Genomic DNA, 21119 nt, shown 5'->3' with positions numbered 1-21119 from the left:
GGGTGTAATTATTGGAACCAAACTGGAATATCAGCTACTCTCAGTCTAGATCTGTTTTGAAGTGCATAAACTAACCATATCAGCTGTGGTAAACATGTCAACTCCAAGTAGATAAGGAGGCCTGTAATGTTTCATTAGGAATTTCTAACACCATTTTTTTTTGCCTTTCCTTCATTATGTGGTTGGCAGGTGTCATTTGAAGTTGGCTTACAAAGAAATGTTCACATGCCGTGTTTCTAACAAACTCAAGCAGAAAGCGAAAAATCTAGAACAATGAGGCAATGTTTTTGTTAAATTAGAATGACAATCCTATTAGAAATTTGAACCAATGATATCATAACCAGTTTCCCAAGAATTTCTGGCATCAACCACAGCTGGATATATTTATATAAGGGCCTTTAAAAAGTAGTGAAATATTCCAAAGTTCTTTACAGAAGGATAATCAGAGTTTTACACATTCTGGTGGTTCACGCCTTTTTTATTTTTATTTTAGCATTTGCAATATTTTGCATTTTGATTGACCCACATTTTTCTTTCTTGCTTTTCACTATGGTCTTGCATTGACTCCTTCTTTCAATAGAGAAAGTGAGGACTGCAGATGCTGGAGATCAGAGCTGAAAATGTGTTGCTGGAAAAGCGCAGCAGGTCAGGCAGCATCCAAGGAGCAGGAGAAGGGCTAATGCCCGAAACGTCGATATTCCTGAAGAAGGGCTCATGCCCAAAACGTCGATTCTCCTGCTCCTTGGATGCTGCCTGACCTGCTGCGCTTTTCCAGCAACACATTTTCAGCTCCTTCTTCCAATGCCATTCAAATACCTTCTTCACAGACTTGAACTCATCATTATGGCACTTCAGTGCAATAATTAGCGAATACTGTCATAATGTCATCTTTCAAACGTGGAGCATCTCCCAAGTAAATGTAACACAAAAATGGTACTCTTTGAAGGGCAGCAGACTTTTACAGGTCTCTGGCTAACATTTAACTCAACCAGCATCTAAACAAAAAAATATCTCGCCATTATTTCATTACGGTTGCGAGAACTTCCTGTACACAAATTAAGAGTGTGTCCTACATTACAATAGTAACTGTTACACTTCAAAAATAATGTTTGCATTGATTGCATTGCATTTTGGCTATTGTGAAGTCATTAAATATGCACTTGCTTATTTATGTTTATTGTTAATGCCATAATTTGCCTTATACACTGGTTGCTAAAAGAAATAAAAAGTTGATCAGCAAACCTCTTTGGATTTCTCATTTACTGCTTTCAATTGCAGCTCTTGAGCTATTGTGTGTCCTCCCTCTTCCCTTCTCCTCTTGAAAAGAACAAAGCTCCAGGACAAACTCCAATCCTGGGTCAACTAGTTATAATGTTACCTTCGTCCAGTGGGGACCTGTGAGGAAAGCTAGGACAGTTTGAGTCTACATTTAATGGAGTTTAGAGGAATAAAAGCCAACCTGACTGAAACATATAAGATTCAGAGAAGGTTTGACAGATAGATACTGAGAAGATATTTCCCCTTGTGAGGGAACTTAGAAAGCAAAGGACCATGGTTTTAAAATAAAGGGTCTTCCATTTAATACGGAAACGAAGAGGAACTTCTGCCAAATTCAAACATGTTGCTCCAGTATATTCACAATCTTAAGAATCCTGCCACTGCTCAATAGGCAACAGGGAGCTTGAGGCAATGGTATCTGCCACTCCTCCAGTCAAAGGAGAGTCAGGTTATAAGTGGGTGGAAAAGAATATTGGTTTTGCTAGTATGTTAATGTTTGGCCTTCTCTACCCCAGAGAACATTGGAGGTCAGGTCATTTAATATATTTAAGGATGAGCTAGACAGATTTTATTTTTGATTAACAAGAAACTCAAAAAGTCATGAGGGGCAGACTGGTAACTGGAGTTAAAGCCTCACTCAAATCAGCCATGATCTTATCAGATGTCAGAACAGGCTCAAGGGGCCAACTGGTCTACCCCAGCTTCGATTATGTTCCCATCTTGGCTGAAATATATGGAAATCAGTGAATTTGCAATCAAAGAACAACATAGTATCATTTGTTCTAACATGAATAACTTCTAATTGTAGAAAATATTTGTAAGGGACAAAACACATCCCAGGAGACTTAATAATGATAACTTATTTCATTAAGTCTCTGATAATGGTTTCTTAAAAATATTTCAAGATGTTTGATTATTTGGTTAATTTTTAATGAATATCACATTGACTGCTCTGCCAGAGGGAAATGGAATTATGCTAAGAAAATCAAGATTTCCTCCCACCTACTTTGTTTTTTTTAACAAGTGAATGCAAATGTTATGTTTGTGACGCTTAGCAGATATTTCAGGTGTTGAATATTTCTTGACATATCAATGCCTATATAATAAGTAACAAACAAATAATAAATATCAGTTACTGACTTCAAATTTTCATAATTCCTGCACTCCTTCAGAATCTTTTCACAAACTTAAAATTGCTTATATTTTCAACAGAAAACAGTTCAATTCATATTTAGCATGAGAAACTTAGATGTTTTAAACCTTATTTACAGTATAGAGGACATTTCACTGTATAAACGTATCATACAAAAATAAATACTATGTTAAACAACGCTGTACATGAGTGCATTAAAATAGCACCAGCTATACAACAAGCAGGAACAGAAGGCTGACGCAGGTTAAAGTCATTGCAGTGTGAAAGGAATGTCGAGATGTTTGATTTATTGGAGACAGTGTTGCAAATACTGCCTGGGAAGTGTTTCTAGGTAATGGGAGGTTACAGATTGTCCCTTCACAGCATGAGGTGCAAACCTGAAAAAGATGACATTGAACATTATTGAATATTGTGGTGAGGGTATTTGACCTCCAACATCATTAACTAAATAAGCAGAAAACTATTCCATTTAGAATGAGAGATCTTGCTCTTTAGGTAATAGCCTTTACAACCTCATGAAATCTCAGTAGATAACAAATTAACTTCTGATTTCTGGACTAAGGCAACTTCCATAAACAGATCCTACATTGCTGTTCTTTTACTTCCCCTGTGATTCTGACAGTCATCGTTCAAGGTCCATTTGAATTCATACCAACATCAAAAATTTGGCAAAGTACTTCAGCCACAATTTAAATATCCCATTCTCATGAGTGTGCCGGAGGGGGAGCTGGGGGAGGGGGAGTCCAGTAGGAGAGGGGGTGTAATCCATTTATTTGTTCCTTGCTGCTACATCATTTTTTTCAAACACTGATCTGCTGTCAGGTCCTCACACACAGCACCAAAACAATAGTGGCCCCAAAAGAGGGGCTGACAGGTAAGACCGTTTGGTTTTAATGATGACCTGGAGGTGGAGGAGTGCTCATCTCAGCCCCACAAAGAACTCACTCTCTCCTCCTTTTACTGAAATTGCACACTAGCCCCTCCATTCCTTTCTATTTGACAGCCAGGAACTATTCCCACATGCCCATTGGTAATGGATCCTTGGCACACTCCCTGTCTTTGCCCCCACCCAAGGTTTGAGAGGAATCCAAGCTTTGTACATCAAAAGGGCATTAATATGATTTGGGCTTCAAATTAGGGTGAGTTTAGTCAAATATTATCCAATAAAAGGGACAAAATGAGGCAAATGCATCGTATTTATAGAATATTATCTTCAAATAGGAATGCAGAAAAGTATCTATTCACCTTGTTTCCTTCATTATCAGGTTGTGTGCAACCAACATATAAACACTCCTTCAGAGGGACACATCGCTTTGTGACCGATGAACTTTCACCCTTCACATTCATTTTATGCCTCGTGTAACAGTACTGTGTCTCTAGAAAACAAGAACATCCAAAAAAATGAGAAAATCTGACAGCCCCAATGAAACATTGGACATTGTGGCATGACTTAGTGTGGATAATTGTTAAACTCCAGAGAACTGGTTATCATGTCACGTGAACAGGGGAAGCAATGTGAAATTGGGCCTCATCCCTTCTCACAAAGGACCATCGAATTTTGAGACTCTCACAAAGGGAAACTGATGTTGGATCAACGGTTACTTTTAAAATAGAGCTTGAAGGATTCTTGTTAGCCAAAGTATTAAGGGACACAACATTCAGGCAGTTTATAGGGAGCTAGGTTGCACTTTGAGCCATGATCTCATTGGATGGCAGAACAGGTTCAAGAGGTTAAATGGCAGGCAACATACACCCAAAGTGTTAGCAGGTTAAAATGTGTTCTGGAATGTATGCCATAGATTGGACTGTTAAACTGCAATTTACTGCCTTGAATTATTGTTTTTAATTTCCTTGTAGTGGAATGACCACATTCCTAGGCAGTTAGACAGTCACATTCCTCCTCTAAAAGATGAGACAAGGCTGCTAAGTGACATCAGGTGTGAATGCATCTCTATTGTCGAGAGTGTGTTCTTGCACATTGTCAGCATGCTTGTACACAGTGAATAGAAGAACCTGACAGTTACTACTACAGGCATCAGCTTACATCAAGCTTGTAAACAAAGCTTTAGTAATTGAATGTGCGTGAGGAGGTTCCCTAAACATTTTATGCACAAAACATTATATAAGGTCCACACCACAACGTCATCTCTCATTTGGAATCTATGGACAGAATCTTCTGAAATTAGTCTCTACTGGAAAATTGGTACCGTTTTCGAATGGAAAACCTAACTTGCTAATGAGCTGATTAGCCATTGGCTTTAATGCAGCCATGGCTTCAAGATCCTATCCCGAGAATGCCTTAGCCTTTTGGGAAGGCAAGTGGCATACTGTGTGCATTCTGTCAAAGGGATAATTACATATTAAAGGAAACAAGGGCGTTGGTTACAAGGGTTCACCATTACGTGCATTTTTTGAGGCTGCGGTAAGGTCACCACAGGAATAGAGAGGAGATCTTGGAGGACTGTTTGTGAGATCTTTCTTTCTTACCTGGAGCGCCTGCTGTGGGTCTGAGGGGCTGGGGTGGGGTGAGCTCTCCCAAAGAATGGAAGAGAAGTTACCCTCTCTCTATACAAGCAAGTATGGATTCAGGTGGTCGAGGACACGTGTAATGGTCATATGCCCGCTACAATGCCAGGAACAACAGGATGAGTGAAGAGCCTTCAAAGACATGTCAAGGAAATTCTGACATTCTGACAGACAATGTCTTTTAAGCAGCACCCTCTTACCCGGCTATGGTTGAAGTTCCACAGTGAAAATGACAAAAGCCTTGCCAGCTGGTCAATTTCACTGAAGAAACTCTGCCAACTATGCTCTTACTGTGGTGACTCTGGCAAATTGCTGACAGGTTAAGAAACAGGTTCCTTAGGCTGATAATGCAGAAATGAGGGCAAAATGGAATGGAGGTCTTAACTGCCTCTTAATTCTCAATAAATCTGATAGATCCAAAGGGCTTTCCTTGCTCTCCTCAATCCCACTTCATAAAAGCTTGAAGGAAGGTTGAATGGTGTGGAAGGAGAAAGTTAGGACTGCAGATGCTGGAGATCAGAGCTGAAAATGTGTTGCTGGAAAAGCGCAGCAGGTCAGGCAGCATCCAAGGAGCAGGAGAATCGACGTTTCGGGCATGAGCCCTTCTTCAGGAATGAGGAAAGTGTGCCAAGCAGGCTAAGATAAGAGGTAGGGAGGAGGGACTTGGGGAAGGGCCGTTGGAAATGCGATAGGTGGAAGGAGGTTAAGGTGAGGGTGATAAGGTGAGGATGATAGGCCGGAGTGGGGGTGGGGGCGGAGAGGTCAGGAAGACGATTGCAGGTTAGGAAGGTGGTGCTGAGTTCGAGGGTTGGGACTGAGACAAGGTGGGGGGAGGGGAAATGAGGAAATTGGAGAAATCTGAGTTCATCCCTTGTGGTTGGAGGGTTCCTAGGCGGAAGATGAGGCTCTCTTCCTCCAGCCGTCGTGTTGCTATGGTCGGGAAATGGAGGAGTCCAAGGACCTGCATGTCCTTGGTGGAGTGGGAAGGGGAGTGAAGTGTAGAGCCACGGGGTGGTTGGATTGGTTGGTCCGGGTGTCCCAGAGGTGTTCTCTGAAACGTTCCGCAAGTAGCCAGCCTGTCTCCCCAATATAGAGGAGGCCACATCGGGTGCAGCGGATGCAGTAAATGATGTGTGTGGAGATGCAGGTGAATTTGTGGCGGATATGGAAGGATCCCTTGGGGCCTTGGAGGGAAGTAAGGGGGGAGGTGTGGGTGCAAGTTTTGCATTTCTTGCGGTTGCAGGGGAAGGTGCCGGGAGTAGAGGTTGGGTTGGTGGGGGGACGTGGACCTGATGAGGGAGTCACGGAGGGAGTGGTCTTTTCGGAATGCTGATAGGGGAGGGGAGGGAAATATATCCCTGGTGGTGGGGTCCGTTTGGAGGTGGCGGAAATGACGACGGATGATACGATGTATATGGAGGTTGGTGGGGTGGTAGGTGAGGACCAGTGGGGTTCTGTCCTGATGGCGGTTGGAGGGGCAGGGCTCAAGGGCAGAGGAGCGGGAAGTGGAGGAGATGCGGTGGAGAGCATCGTCGACCACGTCTGGGGGGAAATTGCGGTCTTTGAAGAAGGAGGCCATCTGGGTTGTTCGGTATTGGAACTGGTGTTGGAGTCTTGATCTGACATACATTCCAAGGGATTTAGTACTTGCCTCTGCATGCCATCAAATCCATCCACTTTCTCTTGCCAGGGAAAAACCCTCCCTCACCTTATCCCTTTTATTATACCCACTCCAGTTAAAATGTCGATGTGCATGGCATGTGTGGGAATGGGTAGGGTATCAAGGGTGTGAATCTTGATGAAATAAGTATGGCAGCAGAGACTTACTGAGCTGCACAAAGCTGTTGTGTATGATGATAGCATTTCCCCACAGTCTGGACATACCTCTGGGGCAGTAGATATCTGGTGCCCAGCGGTTGCATTCGTAATTATCTGCTGCATTTTCACACGTAAAGCATTTGAACCCACCAGGAAAAGGTGTTGCTGCAAACGAACAAAAATTTACATTTGATCAAAAAGCTCCAGCAATAATATTTGACTACTGTTAGTTTAAATGACAAAAGGAACGAAATACAGCAGGACAGTATTGTGAGGAGGATGATGAAAAGGGTACATAAGCCTCAATGTCAATACTTTCCTCTCACACATGGACTGGTATCTGATTTTATAGAATGCTAGAATCCCTACAGTGTGGAAACAGGCCCTTCAAATCAGCAAGTCCACACCGACCCTCCGAAGAGTAACCCACCCAGACCCATTCCCCCTATCCTATATTTACCCCTGACTAATACACCTAACCTACACATCCCTGAACACTATGGGCAATTTAGCATGGCCAATTCACCTAACCTGCACATCTTTGATTGTGGGAGGAAACCCATGCAGACACAGGAAGATTGTGCAAACTCCACACAGACAGTCGCCTGAGGCTGGAAGTGAACCCAGGTCCCTGGTGGTGTGAGGCAGCAGTGCTAACTATTGAGCCACTGTGCCCTCTAAGGAAAGCTTCAATATGAATTTGTGGTTTAAAAGACTGATGAACCTGAAATCAACATTTAGTTATTCCACTTAAATGGTTTGGCCGTATTAATCGGTTTCATGATTTTTCTTAAGGTGTTTAAAACAGCAGGAGGGATAAATGTTGCTATGATTAGAGGATGCTTTTTGCCCATCATGTGTACCATCCCAGTATGCCTCCCCTCCATCCATCCCTGAGGACAGAGCACCTTCCAACCCCACCCCATCCTTCCTTCCCAGCCACATCTCTGGAAATCTCACAACTTCCTAGCCCCGAAGCCTCCCTGAGTATTTATTAGTGACTTGGATAATGGCATAAAAAGTCAAACATCTAAATTTGCAAACGACACAAAGTTGGGTGGCTTTGTAGACAGTGCAGACAGTTGCATAAAATTACAAAGGGATACTGACGACATGAATAGGAAAAACTATGGCAGATGGATTTCAACTCAGATAAGTGTGAGGTTATCCATTTTGGATTGAAAAGGGTACTTCCTAGAGATTTGAAGTAAAATACAGGGGATGTGTAAAGAGAACTGGGGGATCTGGTGCATAGGATTTTCACCTGTCATGAACAGATGGAGAAAATAATCAAAAAAGCTAATGGAATACTGGCCTTTTTACCTCGAGGGCAGGAGTACAAAGTTGCAGACATCATGCTGCATCATACCTCACTTGGAGTACTGTGAGAAGATTTGGGTACCACACTTTACGAAGGATACATTTGCATTGGAGAGAGTACAATGTAAGTTTACGAGAATAATATCTGAACTTCAGGGGTGAAGTTAGAGCAGGAGGTATACAAATTAGGCCTGTTTCCTCAAGAATTTAGAAGGTTAAATGGTGACCTTAACGAAATTTTCAAGATATCAACAGGAAAAGACAGGGTAGATAAAGATCATCTTTTTCCACTGGTTGGAGATTCTCGATTCCAGAAGTAGAGAGTACAGTGTGATAACTGGAACCCAGACCACTCAGAAGAGATGTTAGAAAGCACTTCTTTACATGAAGTGTCGTAGAAGTTTGGAACTTCCTCAAACAGAAGTGGGTGCTGGATCAGTTGCTAATTTTAAATCTGAGAGAGGTAAGTTTTTGTTTTTAGGCCACAGATCAGCCATGATCTCAATGAATGGCAGAACAGGCTCAAGGGGCTGAATGGTCTAATCCCATTCCTATATTTCTATGAGTTGCGGAAATCCCCGATAGTAAAGAATTCCACATATCCACCACCCTTTGAGAGAGAAAAAGTTCTCATAGAACATAGAACAGTACAGCACAGAACAGGCCCTTCAGCCCACGATTTTGTGCTGACCATTGACCCTCATGTAAGGTAAACCTAATGTACGAACCCTCATCTCTTATAAAAAATCTAACTCCTTAATCTGAGATTATGCTCTCTGGTTCTAGGCTTTCCAACAAGGGGAAAAAACCTCCACATCTACCCTGTCAAGCCGCCTAGTAATTCTAAATGTTTCAACAAGGCCTCCTCTCATTCTTTTAAACTCCCACGAGTGACTGCCCAACCATCTCAAACCCTCCTCATAAAAAACCCCTCCCTACCCAGAATCAACCAAGTGAAAACTCTTTGGACCGCCTCCACCGCCAGTATATCTTCCTATAGACAAGGGGAGCAGAACTGTTCACAGGATTCCAGGTGGATCCAGATCAAGGATTTATGAGGCCTTTTGTATGGGCCTGCTGGCAAACCTGCCCACACATCCTTTGAAACTCTGACACTGTTAGACTGATAGAGCTGCAGCTTCCATGGGCAGGGCAGCTTCCAAGAAGTTTGCAGGTCCCACCAGCCTTACTCCAGCACGTTTTGGCTGAAGGGAGGGCTTCTAAATGGTCACTTTTGCCACCACCAGTTTTTCTGGTGCTGTGATTGGATGGGGAACCGTCAGGCAATACATTAAAGCACATCACAGGAAAGTTCTCAGGCAGAATAAAAATTGGCACTGATTCAAAGAGAGAGACATTTGGTTAGTGTAAAATTGATAGGATTCATAGCAACTTGAAGAACACAGAAATAATTGTGTATATACATCACTTAAAACTGTCAATTCTAAGTAAGTGTGAACCTACAGACAGAATATCAGTTTGACAGATCCTATCATCTGAACATCTAAGGCTGTTATTCATTCCTGGTCGTCATTGTTAACAATGTCCAATTATAAAAGACGAACTAAGGTTCCTTTAATAACAAAATCCAGCCTATTTTTGACAGATTTATACAAGCTACAGATGTAAAATTGACTTAGGTCATTGTATGTCTATTCTGCATTTCAGACCGTTCTATAACTATAATCATTTGAAGCAAAAACAAAGGGAATTTACTTTCACCATTTGTTGAAGCAATTTGTGGGAGTCTTAACTTCTACAGACATCTCATTTTTCTACGAAAGTTTGTTCATTTAAGTGACCGGATAAAATAAATGTTACAAACTAATTGAAAATTATAACAAATACCATAACAAATACCAAATTATCAAGTTGTTGTGACCAAATTGAAAATGGTCATGAATGCAAGACAGAGCCATTTTAAAATCAATGTTCACAGCAACAGGCAGCAAGCGCACAACAACCCAAACAATGGAATAAAGTCCTGATTTATTTATAAAAGCATTGCATACAATCTTTATCACAATTTAAATCTGAATGCCCTACTTTAAATCTGTACATTATACTGCTATATTGGATCTCAAAAAAACTTCCTCCTGAAAGCTACAGAGAGAATCTTAACAAAAGCAACATAATGACTGTTGCTGCTCAGAGATACCAATAATCCATTTGGAACTGGAAACATACGAGGAAAGTCAGGGAGAACATGTTTGTGACAAGGGCCAAAAGAAGAAGAATGACATTTGGAGGAGAGATGGAGCCCAGCTCAGCCTTACGTCTTGCAGGCCAGAACATTATTTGTTTGAGAGTGTTAATTCACTTATTCCAAAAATAAATCTTCATAGCAAATGTTTGTAGATACAGTTAAGTAGGTGTTGGTAATAAGGTCAGTGAATAAGGCTTGGCTTGGGCAGTGTTATGTCTCCGTATACAACATGTCTTTAAGAGACATGTTCATGATGTCATCACTGTATCATTTCCTTTGACCTGATGATGTAAAGGTTTCAGACTCCATCTTACTAGGGCCATTTGCAGCATGACATTCTGTGGGAAGTGTGCTAACTGTAACTGAATTGCACAGTACTAGCCCAGATATAGAAGCACCTATGATTATAATATATGTAGGTACCAGCAACTGTAATAAATGACGATGAATCTTTCAGTAATACATTACTCACAAGTAGTTGTTATGTTATAGGAGCTAATGTAAGTATTGTCTCATCAGGTAACAATAATCTGCAGAAACTGTAATGGCAGATTAGATCAGGCAGCTTGCAGGAACTTCATTTCTGTTCTCAACAACAGATCTGTTCTGTGTTGTTGCTAGGGATAGGAGTGACACCAGTACATATGCAACGTAAAATATATTAATCGGGATTATAATTGTGCCATCAAGATTTAAAAGCCTTTCATCCACAATTCTTTGCAAACATCAGTCTTGTGATCTACTGCACACTTGTTGCATAGTAACAAGAGATACAAACTTCAAACTCAGGGCGATAAACATTTTGTTAATCCATTGTCTCATCAATGTGAGTCACGCTCCTCAGAAGGCTTCTCAACAAGTCCTAACATAAACTTTAAGAACTGGAATGGTTGGTGGCACAACTGAGAAATGCTGTGAATGTGTCAAAAATAATTGACCATTTTAAACTTTTAAAACATTTAACGTAAAACTTTTTTGTTTAAATAAGAGGACAAGGTCGTGGTAAAGTAATCATCTAGATCACAGATTAAAATGACAACATTCCTTAATTTCAGATCAAGGTTGGTGTGTAATCTATTAATAATGATTGAAAGAAGAAGCATTCCTTCACCTCTGAAAGACCCACTTTAAAATCTAGTAATAATGAATAGTTCAAATGCTTGGCATGGCGTTGCCCTTTCTGAAATGATTAACCTTAAAGTTGTTTATTTGTGTGTAATTGTGCCACCAAAATGCATGATGTCATAGGTAATGATTGTTTAACACTATTTGTTTTGTTGTGGCATTCCATCTAACACAGTGCGTTCACATAAAACAATTATTATTAATGATGTTTGACCAGATGAGGTTACTCTAACACCATTAAACTCTTATCTAACTCCAACAGCAAGTGTCAGGTATGACATCACTGTTTTGGCAACTAGGAAAGTAAACAAATTCACTTATTTGTGAGAAAAAAAAGATCCTTTCAATATCAGATAGCTTCTTCTAAGGATCTCAGAGCCAATCTCTAATTAGATAGAGTCCACCTATCCTACTGGGACTGTTTCGGCAAGTCTTGCACTGAGGTTCAATATCCCTGGACCACAGTGTGGAGTAGGCTTTGACAGGGACACAGTGATTTCCTCACTGTGATTTCCTCAAAATACACAGTGGCAGGGGCAGGGGTTGGCAGTGGAAGGCTGAATTCATCCTCAAAAGCCCCCAAAATGCCCAAGGACCATTCAATCAAGGGGTCAGCCATATAGAGGAAGTGAATGAGAAGATGGAATCTTCCTAGCCCCTAAATGATGTAGGCATCGGTGGGTCAATTGGGAAACTAGGGTAAGATTGGAAGAAATAAGGTTTTCAATAGCAAGAGGGAAACATCAGATTCTCCAACCAGTATTAAACAGCAAGGTAAAAAGTTTGCTAGCGAGTATCAAGAAACCTACTTGAAGACATTTGCTTGCATTAGCAAGCAGTTACTACCTAATGATGCTTCATTTATTTGCAGGTTCCTATTCATCAGATTAGAAAACATTAAGATTGATAAATCCTCAGGGCCAGACCAGATTTATCCTAGGCTGCTCCGGGAAGCGAGAAAGGAGGTTGTTAAGCCGCTGGCGAGGATATTTGCCTCCTCACTCTCCACGGGAGTTGTACCGGAGGATTGGAAGGAGGCGAACGTTGTTCCACTTTTAAAGAAGGGTAATAGGGAAATCCCTGGCAATTACAGACCAGTCAGTCTCAAGTCTGTGGTCAGCCAAGTTTTGGAAAGAATTCTGAGGGATAGGATTTATGACATATTTGGCAAAGCATAGTGTGATTAAAGGCAGTCATCATGGCTTTGTAAGGGCCAGGTCATGCCTCAAATCTTATTGAGTTCTTTGAGAAGGTGTCAAGACAGGTCGACGACAGTCGAGCAGTGGATGTGGTGTAAATGGATTTCAGCAAGGCATTTGATAGGGTTCCCCATGGTAGGCTCATTCCACTCCTCCAAACGGACTCCACCACCAAGGATATATTTCCCTCCCCTCCCCTATCAGCATTCCGTAAAGACCACTCCCTCCGTGACTCCCTCGTCAGATCCACACCTCCCACCAATGCAACCTCCACTCCCGGCACCTTCCCCTGGAACCGCAGGAGGTGCAAGACTTGCGCCCACACCTCCCCCCTCACCTCCCTCCAAGGCCCCAAAGGAAACTTCCATATCCGCCACAGATTCACCTGCACCTCCACACACATCATCTATTGCATCCTCTGCACCCGATGTGGCCTCCTCTATATTGGGGAGACAGGCCGCCTACTTGCGGAGCGTTTCAGAGAACACCTCTGGGACACCTGGACCAACCAGCCCAACCATCCTGTGGCTCAACACTTCAACTCCCCCTCCCATTCCACCAAGGATATGCAGGTCTTTGGACTCCTCCATCACCAGACCACAACAACACGACGGTTGGAGGAAGAGCGCCTCCTCTTCCGCCTAGGAACCCTCCAACCACAAGGGATGAACTCGGATTTCACCAGTTTCCTCATTTCCCCTTCCCCCACCTTGTCTCAGTCAAATCCATCGAACTCAGCACCGCCTTCCTAACCTGCAATCTTCTTCCTGACCTCTCCGCCCCCACCCCAGTCTGACCTATCACCCTCACCTTGACCTCTTTCCACCTATCACATTTCCGATGCCCCTCCCCCAAGTCCCTCCTCCTTACCTTTTATCTTAGCCTGCTGGACAAACTTTCCTCATTCCTGAAGGGCTCATGCCCGAAACGTCGATTCTCCTGTTACCTGGATGCTGCCTGACCTGCTGCGCTTTTCCAGCAACACATTTTCAGCTCTGATCTCCAGCATCTGCATACCTCACTTTCTCCTCATTCATAAAGTCAGGAAGTATGGGTTACAGAGAGATTTGGCTATCTGGATTCAGAATTAGCTGGCTGACAGAAGGCAGAGAGTGGTTGTAGATGGAAAATATTCAGCCTGGAGGACAGTGTTGAGTAGGGTCCCACAGGGCTCTATTCTTGGGCCTCTGCTCTTTGTAGTTTTTATAAGTGACTTGGATGAGGAGGTTGAGGGGTGGATTAGTAAATTTGCAGATGACACAAAGGTTGGAGGTGTTGTCAACAGTATTGAGGGCTACTGCAGGCTGCAGCGCGACATAGACAGGATTCAGAACTGGGTTGAGAAATGGCAGATGGAGTTCAACCTGGATAAATGCAAAAAGTGATGCATTTTGGAAGGTATAACTCGAATGCTGAATATAGGATTAAAGACAGGATTCTTGGCAGTGTGGAGGAACAGATTGATCTGAGTGTGCAAGTACATAGATCCCTCAAAGTTGCCACCCAAGTGGATAGGGTTGTTAAGAAAGCATATGGTATTTTGGCTTTCATTAACAGGAGTTTAAGAGCTGCGAGGTTTTGCTGCAGCTCTACAAGTCCCTGGTGAGACCACACTTGGAATATTGTGTCCAGTTCTGGTTGCCCTACTAAAGGAAAGATGTGGAAGCTTTGGAGAGAGTGCAAAGAAGGTTTACCAGGATGCAGCCTGGACTGGAGGGCTTGCCTTATGAAGAAAGGCAACATAAACTCAGACTTTTCTCTCTGGAGAGAAGGAGGAAGAGAGGAGGTCTGATTGAGGTATACAAAACAATGAGAGGAATAGCTAGACTCAATAGCCAGAGACTTTTCCCCAGGGCAGGATTGACTGGTACGAGAAGTCATAGTTTGAAGATATTAGGAGGAAGATATAAAGGAGATGTCAGAGGTAGGTTCTTTACGCAGAGAGTTGTGAATGCATGGAATGCATTGCCAGATGACATGGTAGAAGTGAAGTCATTGGGGACATTTAAGCAACTGCTGGACATGCACATGGATAGCAGTGAGTTGAGGGATGCGTAGGTTAAGTTACTATATTTTACATTAGGATTAAGTCTCGGCACAACATCGTGGGCCTAAGGGCCTTCTATCTATGTTCTAGATAGAAGCCAGATGGAGACAATTCATGAAAGTGGGAGCAGGTGCCTGGTGACTCCAGCTCATCACTTCTCCTTCAAGCTTCTCCTTAATGCTCAATGCCACATCACAGGGCACACTCCATGGGCAGCGACACCCTCATCTCCTGTCCACAGATATGGGCAACATATATGTACCAGCCTAACTGCATCTTCATGGAACATCTCCAACCTAGTCACAATATACTTCTGCACATTGACGTGCATAGGCACCTTTCATTGTAATGCTGTTGCGAGGATACTTTGCCAGTAGAGACTGGCACCCATCTAATGGGTGCATCTCAGAGCTCCTCACTTGTTCATTTAGTGCTCACTGTCAGTCAAGTGGGTGGATGTTGTTGCTATATGGCACTGTGTTATGTCAGTGTCACACTTGTACCAAGTGCCAGCAGTGTATGCAGCAAACGCACTGCATACGTATCAACCAAATGGTCATGTTTCAACATCTATAGTCCTCTGTCAGGCCAAGGGAGATAGCCTTTCAATGAGGTTGCTGGTGTAGTAAATCAGGAGAATCACCTGCTATTAGTCCATGGGCTTGGGCTTGGCTTTGGGCATGGTCTGTCAGTTGCTTGGGGTGGTCAGAGACTGGCGATCCATGTGCCTACAGTCTGAGGAGTGGGCCATAAACAGTACAGCAGGTGCTTCGCAATCAATCCATGGAGTCGTGGTAAGTCATAATGCATTTGCATGTGATTTTACATTTCACCAATTTTTATCTGTAATCTGCTATTGTCCAGGTCACTATTTAATGAAGGGCCAACTTCTCCATTGTTATGACCAAGGCTGGAGAGGTGCACTCTCTCTAGGCCCATTAGTCATGTAATAAATTTAAATGTTTTACCGAGCCAGCAATATTGCCTAACTATATAGTTTAACTATATTAGATTTTAAATAAAAAGATCAGAAAAATGCGAGGTGCTGCATTTTGGGAAAGCAAATCTTAGCAGGACTTACACACTTAATGGTAAGGTCCTAGGGAGTGTTCCTGAACAAAGAGAATGCAGGGTCGTAGCTCCTTAAAAGTGGAGTTTCTGGTAGATAGGATAGTGAAGAAGGCATTTGGTATGCTTTCCTTTATCAGTCAGAGTACTGAGAACTGGAGTTGGGAGATCACGTTGCAGCTGTACAGGACATTGGTTAGATCACTGTTGGAATACTGCATGCAATTCTGGTCTCCTTCCTATCGGAAAGATGTTCTGAAACTTGAAAGTGTTCAGAAAAAATTTACAAGGATGTTGCCAAGGTTGGAGGATTTGAGCTATAGGGAGAGGCTGAACAGGCTGGGGCTGTTTTCCCTGGAGCATCAGAGGTTAAGGGGTGACCTTGTAGAGGTTTACAAAATTATGAGGGGCATGGATAGGATAAATAGACAAAGTCTTTTTCCTGGGGTCGGGGAGTCCAGAACTAGAGGGCATAGATTTAGGGTGAGAGGAGAAAGATATAAAAGAGACAACTTTTTCATGCAGAGGGTGGCACGTGTATGGAATGAGCTGCCAGAGGATGTGGTGGAAGCTCGTACAATTGCAATATTTAAAAGGCATTTGGATGAGTATATGAATAGGAAGGGTTTGGAGGGATATGGGCCGGGTGCTGGCAGGTGGGATTAGATTGGGGTGGAATATCTGGTCAGCATGGACGGGTTGGACCAAAGGGTCTGTTTCCCTGCTGTACATCTCTATGACTCTGATTCTAAATATCATTAATAACCAAAGCAATGATTTATTGTGAAAAAGGGACTTAGTTGGCAAAGACGTAAAGCTGATTAACACACAGTTGGAAATATTTATCCTTCTAAATAACTCTGCAGACACATACCAATTAATGCAAAAGAAATATTTTCTCTGCAGTGATTACGTTTTGGAAACGCACTTGGCCAGTAATAGATATGGCGTGGAGGTGCTGGTGTTGGACTGGGGTGGACAAAGTCCATTTGTGAATTTCAAATAAACCTGTTGGCTTATAACCTGGTGCCATGTGACTTCCGACATGAATAGATAGTTCTGGAAGGAAAAAAGGAGCAGGTATAAAATGTCCAGGGCAGTTGGCATCCTGGCATTCGTGGATGGACGTTACTGAACCCAGACAGTTCTCACTGAAATCTGAGGTCATAGGGTCATACACATGGAAACAGACCCGTTGGTCCAATTTGTCAATGCCAACCAGACATCTTGGGTAGATTCTTCCTTCGGAATGAAGTGTGAGGTGAGAATTGTGTAACTGATTGCTTGCCCCTGCAGTAAACAGTCAAAAGATGGTCGATTTCAATCTCTCATCATGCTGGAGGTCGAAGAAAAAAACTGCTGGAGCAATGTTTTGACTGTGATAAGTAAAGCAGCCAATGGAAATAGTTAGGCAGCCATCTACCTAAATCTAAAATGTTCATAAATGGTAAAATCCTGACTTTTTTTACTTTCGGTAGCAAACCTGTGATACTCAGCAGCTTGCACTACTAAATTTCCTGGTAAATATTATTACCCAATAAAGTTTAAGTGCAACATTCAAGGATTGATGAATGTTGAGGCCTATGATCCACTTAGGCTAATTAAATAGTCCTTATAGGTTTACACGAACAAATGGTAGCGAGAGGTGGGTGTTAGAATAACATAGCACAGCATCATTAATACTAATGCTATTCAGGTATCTCATATGCCAGTGCTGAAATGAACTGATAGACCCAATAACACAAGATTGATTCAGTTGAATACTGTATTCTGCTGATGTTGTCAGGTATGTCACACATACTATTGGATTATTGGAACCAAGGAGTAAATGTTAGCATTTGCAGTGTTCAAGGAATACATTCTGAAAAAATTGGTTGGAATTCCCCTGTATGGTGTTCTACTAAGCAGCAGAAGTCAGATTCCCAGTGCATTCCCTGGTCTGTTTTGACTAACAGTGCAGTGAGTGTAGAAAGAGCTAAGAATTGAACTGTAACCATGTTCCACTGGCACAGGATCTGAAAATTTAGAGTTCAGGGCAATTTGGACACAGGATTTTCATCTCTTCCCTTTTTACTGGGCTTTAAAGTTATTACAATCATAAACTGGACGGGTTGGACCGAAGGGTCTGTTTCCATGCTGTATATCTCTATGACTCTATAAAAATATGATTAGCCATATTTGCTAGGAAAGAATGTCATGGTATTGGCACAAAGCAGATGGAGTTGTATGGAGAAAGATGTTCAAGCAACGTTGGTTGGATCAAAGGGCAGCTGTTATTCTCCATGACATTTCTCGGCTTTTTTTTCCCCAGTAGAAAAACAGACTAAGAAATAAAATGGAGCTGTAGAGATTGCAACCCAAAGTTAAGACTCACTCTATATCCTGTACCACATTAACACACAAGTGACAAAAGCAGTTAGCCTACAGAGAAATACAGCTAACAACTAGGATTCGATTTCACATAGATCAGCATTTCATTTAATGGCAACTTAATCAACAAAACTGAAAATTAGGGGAGGTGTAACAGTTGAGTGTGTGATGTTGGAAAAGCACAGCAGGTCAGGCAGCATCCGGGGAGCAGGAGAATTGATGTTTCAGGCAAGAGCCCTTCATCAGGAATGTCTGGGCATTCCTGATGCCTGACCTGCTGTGTTTTTCCAGCACCACACTCTCGACTCTGATCTCCAGTATCTGCAGTCCTTACTTTCTCCTAGAAGGTATAATAGTACCTGGGCTAAATCATTCATTTTAAGCTACTAACCAAAGTACAATATTTATCTCACTAAGGATTCTGTTAATCTTGCATGTTGTCTTGAACAAAGAGAGGCTCTCGAGGAGGCTGAGAACAAGCAAATGGGAAAGAGTGAGAACTACCATTAGGTAAGGTGGCGATAAGAGAAGCAGGAGTTGTGTCGCTGTTTTGAAGGATGAGGTTGCAGCAGTAAACCATACCACTGGATTGCACTTATTTTTATGTATCAAAAATGGAGAGATTTCCAGATCATGATATCCAGTTTCTGTCAGTGAATCTGATATGCATTAGAATTTTTCTAGGAGGAAATGAAAGAGGGTTTGTGCTTAACAATATGAAGAGTACAATATGCCATTGTATTCAAGGGTGTATTATCATAAGTACATCACGAAGATACAGGACTGCAGTCTCTGACTAGTCCCAAAAATGACCTTGAAAGCCCTTGTTTAACACAAAACTGCAGTTAGCTGTTTTACGTGAGCAAAGAATGAATTGCTAGAGAGAATAATATGAATGGCTTCCCATTGGCAACTTAAATGTAAGTAATTTAGCTGCTTAAAAATAGTCACTGCAGAGAGTTATTATTCAAGCCATTACGTTATTCAGAAGGATTGAAGGTATGAAGAAGCTCCATTCATTGTATTCCGTTGAAAGACTTTTCAGTATCTTGAGGCAAGTTTCCAGCTCATTCATCTTAAAAGTAAAATTGTGTTCTAATTCCTTGTTTGGCAAGCTTTTCTCATTTGTTTGCTAACATGACACCACAAAATAAATGGGTGTTGGTATGGATCGTGAAGTCACGGTACATGATTCTGTTTTGACAATGATGGTTCTTAAGACAATCTTATACTCAGTGTTGGATTCAACAGATTTCTAATTGACAAGAAAGTTAAAGGTTATGTGGGAGCAGTTAGCATGGAGTTAAGGCCACAGTCAGATCAGCCAGTGGCCTTATTGAATGGTAGTGCAGACTCAATGGGCTGAATGGTCTATTTCTGCTCCAATTCTTATTATCCATCCAGAGATTAAAACAATTTATATTTTTTCATTAAGGTGTCAATCCTTTAAAGTAGAGTTGGGGATTGTCAGAAGAGTAGGGGATTGTCATCAGAAAAGTAGAGTTGGGGATTGTCAGGAGAGTAGGGGATTGTCATCAGAAAAGTAGAGTTGGGGATTGTCAGATCAGCTGTGATCTGATTGAATTGCAGAGTAAATTCAATGGGCTGTTTCTGCATCTATGTTTTATGGTGCCTATGTTCTTGCTAACGTTGAAAGCCGGTGAAATGGTGTCAGTTTAGAAAAGGTTAGCACTGAGTTTCCTTTTTCTGATGCATTACAATATCAGAGAGGTTATCATGGAATAAACAAATATGGACTCTACAGTTGGAAAGATTGAAATAGTGTTTGGGCAGAAAGATTTATAATGAACATGGTAGTGTACAAAATACCATGCAAGGACTGCACAAAACACTATATAGGACAAACAGGAAGACAGCTAACAATCCGCATACATGAACATCAACTAGCCACGAAACGACACGACCAGCTATCCTTAGTAGCCACACACGCAGACAACAAGCAACATGAATTCGACTGGGACAACACTACTATCAGAGGGCAAGCCAGACAGAGAACAGCCAGGGAATTCCTAGAGGCATGGCATTCATCCACAAACTCCATCAACAAACACATCGACCAGGACCCAATATACCAACCACTACAGCAGACAGCTAAAACTGGCAACCGGAAGCGGCAGGGACAGACCACTATAAACACCGGAGGAAACATCAAAGAAGCGCTTCGCAGGAGGCTCCCAAGCACCGATGATGTCGCCTAGCCAGGGGACGAAACATTTGCAACAAAAACTTCCAGCTCGGCGAACAGAACCACAACATTTATAATGAACTCAAAAAGTCTTTTAGAATTTCAAAAATATTGCATTTTTTCTCCAGTCGGCATTAATGTATCACTCCTGTCATGTTTTTAATCAAATAGCAATGGAAAAGGAAGAAAGTAAACTGGAATTAATTGTGTGTTTGGGTTTAACTGGCAAATATTATTTCTCCAAGATTGGGGCAGCACAGTGGCTCAGTGGTTAGCACTACTGCCTCATAGCACCATGGTCCCAGGTTTGATTCTGGCCTTGTGCACCTGTCTGTGTGGAGTTTGCACATTCTCCCAGTGTCTGCATGGGTTTCCTCCGGGTGCTCCGGTTTCTTCCCATAGTCCAAAGATGTGCAGGTCAGGTGAATTGGCCATTCTAAACTGCCTGTAGTGTTTGGTGCATTAGTCAGAGGGTCTGGGTGGGTTACTCTTCGGAGGGTCAGTGTGGACTTGTTGAGCCAAAGGGCCTGTTTCCACACTGTAGGGAATCTAATCTAAAAATCAGCCTGGTACCTTATTTGTTTAATGCTTCTTGAACTAAACCAATACTAAATACCTTTTAAAGGATTGACACCTTAATGAAAAATATGAATTGTTTTAATCTCTGGGTGGATGATAAGAATTGGAGCAGAAATAGACCATTCAGCCCATTGAGATTGTTCGACCATGGATCATACAAACACTCCAGCTTGTGCCACTCCACTCAACATGCCCAGAGCCGATTGGCCTCAACACCTAATTCC

General features: G+C 42.2%; 1 protein-coding gene across 6 annotated transcripts in view; it reads right to left on the bottom strand.

The window, feature by feature from the left end:
• Nucleotides 1–355: 355 nt before the first annotated feature.
• The window catches only part of lypd6 (LY6/PLAUR domain containing 6), a 238790-nt gene continuing 218026 nt past the window's right edge, over nt 356–21119 (bottom strand). For all 6 annotated transcript variants that reach the window (XM_087989250.1, XM_087989251.1, XM_087989253.1 and 3 more), the window contains 3 exons: nt 6842–6940; nt 3677–3807; nt 356–2808 (listed from right to left, as the gene is read on the bottom strand). In XM_087989250.1, the coding sequence (XP_087845376.1) occupies nt 2641–2808; nt 3677–3807; nt 6842–6940 (398 nt within the window). In that variant the 3' untranslated portion in view covers nt 356–2640. The remainder of the gene's footprint in view (nt 2809–3676; nt 3808–6841; nt 6941–21119) is intronic.

Source organism: Chiloscyllium plagiosum, unplaced genomic scaffold, assembly GCF_037043375.1.
Source record: "Chiloscyllium plagiosum isolate Xiang-an unplaced genomic scaffold, Cpla_swu_hap1 HiC_scaffold_7, whole genome shotgun sequence".
In the NCBI taxonomy this organism is placed as follows: Eukaryota; Metazoa; Chordata; class Chondrichthyes; order Orectolobiformes; family Hemiscylliidae; genus Chiloscyllium; species Chiloscyllium plagiosum.
Note: the sequence above shows the minus strand (reverse complement) of the source record. Positions and strands in the feature narration are given on the sequence as shown.